This window comes from Ovis aries, chromosome 13, assembly GCF_016772045.2.
Source record: "Ovis aries strain OAR_USU_Benz2616 breed Rambouillet chromosome 13, ARS-UI_Ramb_v3.0, whole genome shotgun sequence".
NCBI classification, from domain to species: Eukaryota; Metazoa; Chordata; class Mammalia; order Artiodactyla; family Bovidae; genus Ovis; species Ovis aries.
Window position 1 is genome coordinate 73662236 of NC_056066.1, and position 8697 is coordinate 73670932.

The following is an 8697-nucleotide window of genomic DNA, read 5'->3' on the forward strand; positions in this document are numbered from 1 at the left end:
CCAGTGGCTAGGACCCCGGGCTTCCTTTGCAAAGGGGCACCGGTTTGATCCCTGGTCAGGGAACTAAGCAGCAACCCCCTCCAAAGAAAGGATGGAAATTTTGATACAGGCTACAACATGGATAAACCTTGAGGACATGGCACTAAGTGAAACAAACCAGTTATGAAAGGAAAAATACTCTGATTCTACTCGTATGAGGTTCCTGAGTAGTTAAAGTCTTAGAGACAGAAGTTAGAGTAGTGGTGCCCAGGGCAGGGGGAAAAAGGACTTAATTTTTAATGGTACAAAGTTTCAGTTTGGGAAGATGAAAAAGTTCTGGAGGTGAGTGTGATCATGGTGTATATATACATACAACAATGTATGTGTATGTAATACCACTAAATAGTACATTTAGAAATGGTTAAAATGGTAAATTTCATGTATATATTTTACCATGATTAAGAAAGTGTGTAAAAATCTTTTTCCAGTATTCCTCTTGGTGGAGAGAGAGGGCAGTCAGCCTAGCTGGCCAAGATTCCCTGAATTTCTACCCCCTCCACACTCCTCCAGGCCATGGTTCCTGCTGGACAGGAAGAACATTCTGGCTCGTCATGCAGCCCTAGGTAGGAAAGAGCAGCAGGCCAGGATCCAGGGACAGACATCCAAGGTCCCCAGATTTCCATTCAGTCTGGCTTCCTTGAGGACCCCCTGTTGAAAGGGGAACTTGTGTCCTTTGTCCTGTCTTCATTCTGGGAACACAGGACAGTGAGGGCCTGGAGGGCTAGGGGTGGGGTGATGCAGGTTTGATCACCCCTGTGACTGTGAACGATTTTTGAGGGCAAGCCCAGGGCCCTTGTAGGAAGGCTTCAGGCCACGTCAACTTTGAATACTTTATTGACCCAGTTCCGGAGGGATACAGGATGGGCTCAGAACAGGGCCTCCAAGCAGGAAGGGCAGCCGAGGCAGCTTTTGGTCAAAGCCTGGGAACGTGCAGGTGTCACCGTCAGCTCTTGTCCTTGGTCTCTGTGATGGAGACCACAGTCAGCTCCCTTCTTGGCTGGCCCATTGGCATCCTAGAGCCAGAGCCATCAAGCTGGACTCCTTACCCAACCCCTTCAACATCCACCAGCCCGAGGACCTCTTCACATCTAGCACCTCCCACCCAGATCACTGCTGCAGCCACGTTCCTCACCTCTCAACAGGATCACCCTGCAAGGTCACATGGCTGTCTTCACCTCTGCCAGCTCTACCATGTGCTTTACTTATTTATTTGACTGCACTGGGTCTTAGGTGTGCCACAGGAGGTCTTTTACTTGTGGCATGTGGGATCTAGTTCCCTGACCAGGGATCACACTCCAGGCCCCTGAATTGGGAGGGTGGAATCTTAGCCACTGGCCACCAGGGAAGACACCCCACCCACCCCCTCACCATCATGTATTTTAAAAGGGCTTGCTACAGTAATCAACCCATCTTTCATCTTTATTATCAGTGCCACCAGCCACCACTGCCTTGCTGTCTACACTGCCAGCACCCTCATTACCACCCCTCCCAGGCATCAGTGACAGGTATCTCATTCCCCTTATTCTCATCATCACTAACTCCCATATTAACATGTCACCACCAGCATCTTCACCAACACCCTGTCCCTTCACACCCAGTATCCTGTCACCTCCGTTCCTCTTCCTGGGTCTATCAGAGGACTCACCAGGGGGTTGGCAGATCCTCAAACACATCTCTGTGGTCTCAAAATTGTTGTCATTGCCCTGACAACCACCATAGGTAAAGGGCTCACAAGCATTGGATGTCGAGTTATAGAAGTATCGGAGCAAAGCAGCTTTGCAGGGGCCCCTTGCTTGGGGGAGCTGGCACAGGTCAGGGGGCGTTTGGAACAAGTCCTGGGAAGCCTCTTGTTTGAGATTGTCTGCAAAGGTAAGAAAGAAGAGAATGGTCACTGATGTGTCCTCGTAATGAACTGATTTTTTTCCCCGCCACCTACTCTACACCAAGCGTCCTCCTAGGTGTTCGCTATTCTTGCCGTTACTTAAATAATCAAACGGGAAGAGTGTAACTGTCCCCACTTCACAAATGGAGAAACAGGCTTGGAGAGGTTTGCTACTTTTCTCAAAATCATAAAGACTGTAAGTTGAGAGAGGCTTGGGATTTATACCCGGATTCAATTTCAAATCCCAAGTGCTGTATCTTACAACCTCTCATAACTTGACATCAAGATGTTGGCTGGAGCTTTTTTGTAAAGGGAAAAAATTATAATTTGGAAAAAGTGTAAACGTTCACCAACAGGGGATCAGTGGGCCAACACTACAGCATAGTGTTGGTGATTCATATCAACATGAAGAGAGGTTCATAACTTTTGCTTAATATAAAGTCAAATTACAAAATAGGTCTGGTGTGATTCTGTGGATATTATATATACATATAAGCTCATAGAATGATGACATGAAGGTTATTCTTCCATATATTTGGAGCCGTTATCTCTGGGTGGTGGAATCTCGGGTGATTTTTTTCCTGAAAATCCTTTTTAGTATCATTTGAGTGTCAGTGAACAAGTATCCTATTTTTTATATCTAGGAAAAAGATATTTAGATATTTACATTGAATAATTTTTAATATCCATGGGTAATCAGCAAATAAAGAAACTGGCCTCTTTTACTGAATCACTTGTTATTTTACCTCCTTTCACATCTGGCTCTGGGTATCACACAGAATGATTTATCAGACATGCACACACACACACACACTCACACTCACGCACCCTCCCTCAACCATTTGCCTCAGACATTCAGGACCTCAGTGTCTCTTTTTATGGGATGTAGCACACAGAACTTTGAGAATGACACTTTCCCTAATAAGGACAGCATCCCTCAAACAAATAAGCACATGAGTCAACTCAGCTCCACGGAACCCTTATGTAAATCCTCAATGTGTGTGACCTTGACTGTTGTATTTACTGGGAGAAGCTTAACCCAGAATAGGGAAGAGGCCATTCTAGGAAGAAATTTGAGACCTTCTACTTGGGCAGCAAATTCTCAATCTTGGTTAGAATGTTAGAACCTCTTGGGGAACTTGGAAAAAAAAAAAGTCCTGATGCCCAGGCTTCGTCCCAGATCCATTAAATCAGAATTTCTAAGTGTGAGACCCAGAGAGACCTCAGGGGAATTCTGTGTGCAGCAAAGTTTGAGAATCTGGCCTCCTGTTCAAAGCACTGTCAACGTTTCTTTTCTTGCTTAAGAATTCTAGGGAGTAGGAATCTGGAGAGCAGGATTGTTGGGGCTGTGTGAAATAGGGGACCAGTTTTTTAAACTTTACACGTTTACATATAGTTTGTCTTTTTAAAACAAATATATGTATTGCTTTTTAAGAAAAATTAAAATTTGGCGATCATGTCACCAAGAGACACCTGGGAGGTCTGGCCCCAGATTTTCCTGAGACTGGATGCGACCACAGGGAACCTCTTCCCGTGTCTAGGTCCTTGTCTCCTCCTGACCAGATGGCGTGTTGGATCCATCATCCCCCCTCCCCATAGGCGACAATCTCGGAGCCCCTGTTCCCAGCCCCTCAGCTCACCTGAGGTCTTTCCTGAGCTCGCCAAGCCCACCAGGCAGAGGGTGAGGCAAAGGGCAAGTAAGCGGCTGAGCTTCATGGTGTGAGTAGCTGTGTGTTCTGGGCTGAGGCTGGGAGGCTGGAACTTATAGCTGCAGCTGAAGGAGAAGGGGTCCTATTCCCCAGAGCTGAGGGAAGTATCTTGATTCTCATTACTTGGAATAGGAAGCACCTTGGGCCAGGAGTGTGGGCTGCAAGAACTGGAGGCCATGCCAATTGGCCTTGGATGGGTTCTTTAAGGCCTTTGGGTAAGTCCACTAAGATGGTGCTTTTGTAGCATCGGGACTATAGTCTCAGCCCCAGCTACTGCAGACTTGAGTCCCTGTGACCTTGGACTGAGAAGGAACATTTGGTGACCTCCGTTTCCCTATCTGTAAAACAGGTGGGCTGGACCATGTGGTCCCTGAAAGCCCAGCACAGCTCTTCTCCATTCTATTATTATTGGTTCCCATCCAGAGCCTCCCAGCTAGTGTCTCAGCATTCCAGGAGAGAGAACACAGCTCTTTGTTCATTGGCTCTTTTATTGAATTTTGGGATAATGAGTTTATTGTTTCATATAAATCATCATATTTCTTTTTAAAGATCAAGCTATAGTTAATAGCATAAACAAAAGGCAAAATCACTTCCCCCAAATTCTACCCTAGTGTTATGAAGTTGAAATATAATGCAAACCACAAAGAGATTTTTAAAATTTTCTAGTAATTGCATTCTTTTTTTCCGGCTGTGGGGCGCATAGAATCTTAGTTCCTCATCCAGTGATGGAAACTGGATCCCTCCTAGCAGTGAAAACACCAAGTCTTAACCATTGGACTGCCAGGAAGGTCCCAGATTTTTTTTTTTTTTTTAGTATTTTTAAAGAGGAAAAAGAAAGAAGTAAAACTAGTTTTATTAATAGTTTGTCTAACTCAATGGATCAAAAATAGTATAATTCAACATACAATCAACATGTCATAAAGAGTAATATGATGGTTTACTTTTCTTCGTACTGTCTTTGGGATCTCACTTAAGGCAGAGTCATACTTCCTGTGCTCAGTAGCCAGACGTGGCTGATGGCTATCATAGTGGACACTGAGATTCCACCATGTGAACTAAATATCTTTACAAGGTATCCTCATAAACATTTTGTTGGATAGATAATTCTACAAAAACAAGGGGCTTACACGTTTTATTTCCCCGGGGTTTTTGCATATTGCCTTTAACTTCAAGGACAATTTCATGGGATAAAAAACTCTGGATCAGACTTTTTGTCTCCAGAACAACTGTGGACCTGGTTCCATGGAATTCTGCCATGGAGTGTCCCCATTAAGTGTCCTGAATGTTTTTCTGCCTTAGAGATGACTTTACTTCCTACCTGCAAGCCTAAAGACCTCTTTGTTTATCCTTTAGATGGAACATGAAATGCTTTTTAATCTACGTATTTTTAAAGGGAAATTTTCTTGAATTGGATTGGCCTGAAAGTTTGTTTGGCTTTCTCCATAACATGGAAAAACCCGAATGAACTTTCTGGCCAATCCAATATTATGATGAAATAAATTTTCTTTTCCATTTGTTGAGTTTTCTATATGAGACATCAGTGGTGTTAGATTATCTTTACTCGTGCTTCAGTAGTTGTTAAAAGCCTCATCACTGGAGATAGAGGAATTTAAATTCCAGCTTATTGGAGAAGGAAATGGCAACCCACTCCAGTACCTTTGCCTGGAAAATCCCATGGATGGAGAAGCCTTGTATGCTACAGTCCATGGGGTTGCAAAGAGTTGGACACGACTGAGCGACTTCACTTTCCTTTTGCTGTTCCCTATCTATGTGACCTCAGACAAGTTATTTGCCTTCTGTGGATGTACTTTCTATTTGGGGATAATAATAGATACTGTTGCTGAAAACCTGGCTTCTGTTCACCTGTACCAAACAGAAAATGCAGAGCTTTGCAGGAGTAGAAGGGAGTGGTTTTATTACCTTGCCAGACAAAGGGTGCCACAGTAGGTTAACGCTTGCAAGACTGTGCCCCACTTCCTGGAAATTAGCAAAGGGTCATACAGTTTCAGGCTAGAAAATGGGGCTGTAGATAAGGATGGAGCTGAGGTAGTCTTGCATTCTTCTTCCCTCCTGGAGACATGGAGATAAGGCTGGCATCAGGTGGCTCTGAAACAGGTTCTGGTTGTGCTCAAGGTTATCACTCTGAGACCTTCTTTCTGGATGGAGAATGCTCACAAAGGGGAGGAGCGTTAGGAGGTGTTGTCCTGGAGAAGTAAACATCAGGTGCCTAGTATAACCTTAGCTAGAAGGCAATCATTTTCAGCATGCAATTAAGCAAGAAAGAGAGGGTGGGAGGTAAAAGCCATCTGTAGGAGCCCTGTTGAATGAGTGGAAAGAATAACGACTGAATAGGGGCTAACACAGTGGGGGGACCTCGATTAGTTTCTGCTGCAGCACAGCTACTTGTGTTTGGAGTCCTGAAGGCCACACCGTAGGCTTAAAAAATATTCACAGTCTAAGAGCTGATAGTTAAGTTCTTCAATGGAAAGTTTTAGGACTTAATCCCAGGGCAGCCTCAAGTAACCCTGAGACAGCTGCTGCAAGGAGGCGAGGGCGCAGCTAGGTTATATAGAAGTATAATTTTCCTGCAACAAAGGGCAGGTAGTATGAACGTTGGGCTTCCCTGGTGGCTCAGGGGTAAAGAATCTGCCTGCAGTGCAGGAGACCTGGGTTTGATCCTTGGGTTGAGAAGATCCCCTGGAGGAGGGCATGGCAACCCACTCCAGTAATTTTGCCTGGAGAATCCCTTGAACAGAAGAGCCTGGTGGGCTGTATAGTCCATAGGGTTGCAAAGAGATGGACATGACTGAAGCAACTGAGCACGCGTGCATACATGCACGCAGTCTGAATGTCAAAAGATTATTGTTAATTAAAGAAACTCAGATATGGCTGATTCATGTTAATATATGGTAAAAATCAACACAATATTGTAAAGCAATCATCCTCCAATTAAAAATTAAAAAAAAAGAAACATTCAAGAGGCCCATGACAATGATCCCTTAGAGGAGCATATTCAAAAATTCTGGATTAGTGGTGGGCCTGTCATTCTCTGAAGTTGACAGAGAAACAGGGTCAATCAACTAATCACTCTACCCTCATTTTTCTCCACTTTTATTGAGATACAGTTGCTGTCAACATTATATTAGTTCAAGGTGTACATAATGATTTGACATAGGTATGTATTATAAAATGATTATACCACCCCTAATTTTTTATGAGCATCCCAGGATCATGGTGAGGAGTTATTCAATTATTGTTTCAAGCAGTACACAGGAAAAAAAGATATTTCTTAAAATATAAAAGTTTTATGAATTAAAAAAAAAGAAAGCCAGATATTCCAAGTTACAGACTTCAGTACTTTTCTATGTATGAGAAGATGCAAAGTTTGGGTTCTGAAACATTTTAACATCTTTCTTATCAAATAGTGAGCTTTATATTGAGATATCTGATTCATGGCTAAGTTTAGAAAATGAAGCTAGATCTCTTGTCGTGTCTGTCTGAGTATATGTGTGTCTCAGTGTGTGTCTTTCTCTGTCTTTGGATAGTATTGCTGAGGTTAGCTTATAAGTGAGCTCTAATTTAATTGGCCTAAACAAAAGCAAGCACTTACAAACCAAACAACTCCAAATACGAGACACTATGGAGTAGCCATCATGGTCAAAAAGAGTCCGAAATGCAGTACTTGGATGCAATCTCAAAACGACAGAATGATCTCTGTTCGTCTCCAAGGCAAACCATTCAACATCACGATAATCCAAGTCTATGCCCCAACCAGTAACGCTGAAGAAGCTGAAGTTGAATGGTTTTATGAAGACCTACAAGACCTTTTAGAACTAACACCCAAAAAAGATGTCCTTTTCATTATAGGGGACTGGAATGCAAAAGTAGGAAGTCAAGAAACACCTGGAGTAACAGGCAAATTTGGCCTTGGAATGCGGAATGAAGCAGGGCAAAGGCTAATAGAGTGTTGCCAAGAAAATGCACTGGTCATAACAAACACCCTCTTCCAACAACACAAGAGAAGACTCTACACATGGACATCACCAGATGGTCAACACTGAAATCAGATTGATTATATTCTTTGCAGTCAAAGATGGAGAAGCTCTATACAGTCAACAAAAACAAGACCAGGAGCTGACTGTGGCTCAGATCATGAACTACTTGTTACCAAATTCAGACTCAAATTGAAGAAAGTAGGGAAAACCGCTAGACCATTCAGGTATGATCTAAATCAAATCCCTTATGATTATACAGTGGAAGTGAGAAATAGATTTAAGGGCCTAGATCTGATAGATAGAGTGCCTGATGAACTATGGAATGAGGTTCGTGACATTGTACAGGAGACAGGGATCAAGACCATCCCCATGGAAAAGAAATGCAAAAAAGCAAAATGGCTGTCTGGGGAGGCCTTACAAATAGCTGTGAAAAGAAGAGAGGCAAAAAGCAAATGAGTAAAGGAAAGATATAAGCATCTGAATGCAGAGTTCCAGAGAATAGCAAGAAGAGATAAGAAAGCCTTCTTCAGCAATCAGTGCAAAGAAATAGAGGAAAAGAACAGAATGGGAAAGACTAGAGATCTTTTCAAGAAAATTACAGATACCAAGGGAACATTTCATGCAAAGATGGGCTCGATAAAGGACAGAAATAGTATGGACCTAACAGAAGCAGAAGATATTAAGAAGAGGTGGCAAGAATACACAGAAGAACTGTACAAAAAAGATCTTCATGATTCGGATAATCATGATGATGTGATCACTAATCTAGAGCCAGACATCCTGGAATGTGAAGTCAAGTGGGCCTTGGAAAGCATTACTACGAACAAAGCTAGTGGAGGTGATGGAATTCCAGTTGAGCTATTTCAAATCCTGAGAGATGATGCTGTGAAAGTGCTGCACTCAATATGCCAGCAAATTGGGAAAACTCAGCAGTGGCCACAGGACTGGAAAAGGTCAGTTTTCCTTCCAATCCCAAAGAAAGGCAATGACAAAGAATGTACAAACTACCACACAATTGCACTCATCTCACAGGCTAGTAAAGTAATGCTCAAAATTCTCCAAGCCAGGCTTC

General features: G+C 43.0%; 1 protein-coding gene across 1 annotated transcript; it reads right to left on the bottom strand.

The window, feature by feature from the left end:
- Window positions 1–982: 982 nt before the first annotated feature.
- On the bottom strand, window positions 983–3637 carry SPINT3 (serine peptidase inhibitor, Kunitz type 3). Its single transcript, XM_015099521.3, has 3 exons — window positions 3562–3637; window positions 1685–1900; window positions 983–1002 (listed from the first exon to the last, which is right to left on the bottom strand). Exons 1-3 carry the CDS (start codon window positions 3635–3637, stop codon window positions 983–985), a joined length of 312 nt encoding a protein of 103 aa, XP_014955007.3.
- Between the last annotated feature and the right edge of the window lie 5060 nt (window positions 3638–8697).

Coding starts and splice junctions, on each gene's coding strand:
- SPINT3 (XM_015099521.3), bottom strand. CDS start 3,637: ATGAAGCTCAGCCGCTTACTTGCCCTTTGCCTCACCCTCTGCCTGGTG. Junction 1,901..3,561: donor GAGCTCAGGAAAGACCTCAG/GTGAGCTGAGGG, acceptor TTACCTTTGCAG/ACAATCTCAAACAAGAGGCT. Junction 1,003..1,684: donor GAGGATCTGCCAACCCCCTG/GTGAGTCCTCTG, acceptor TCTCCATCACAG/AGACCAAGGACAAGAGCTGA.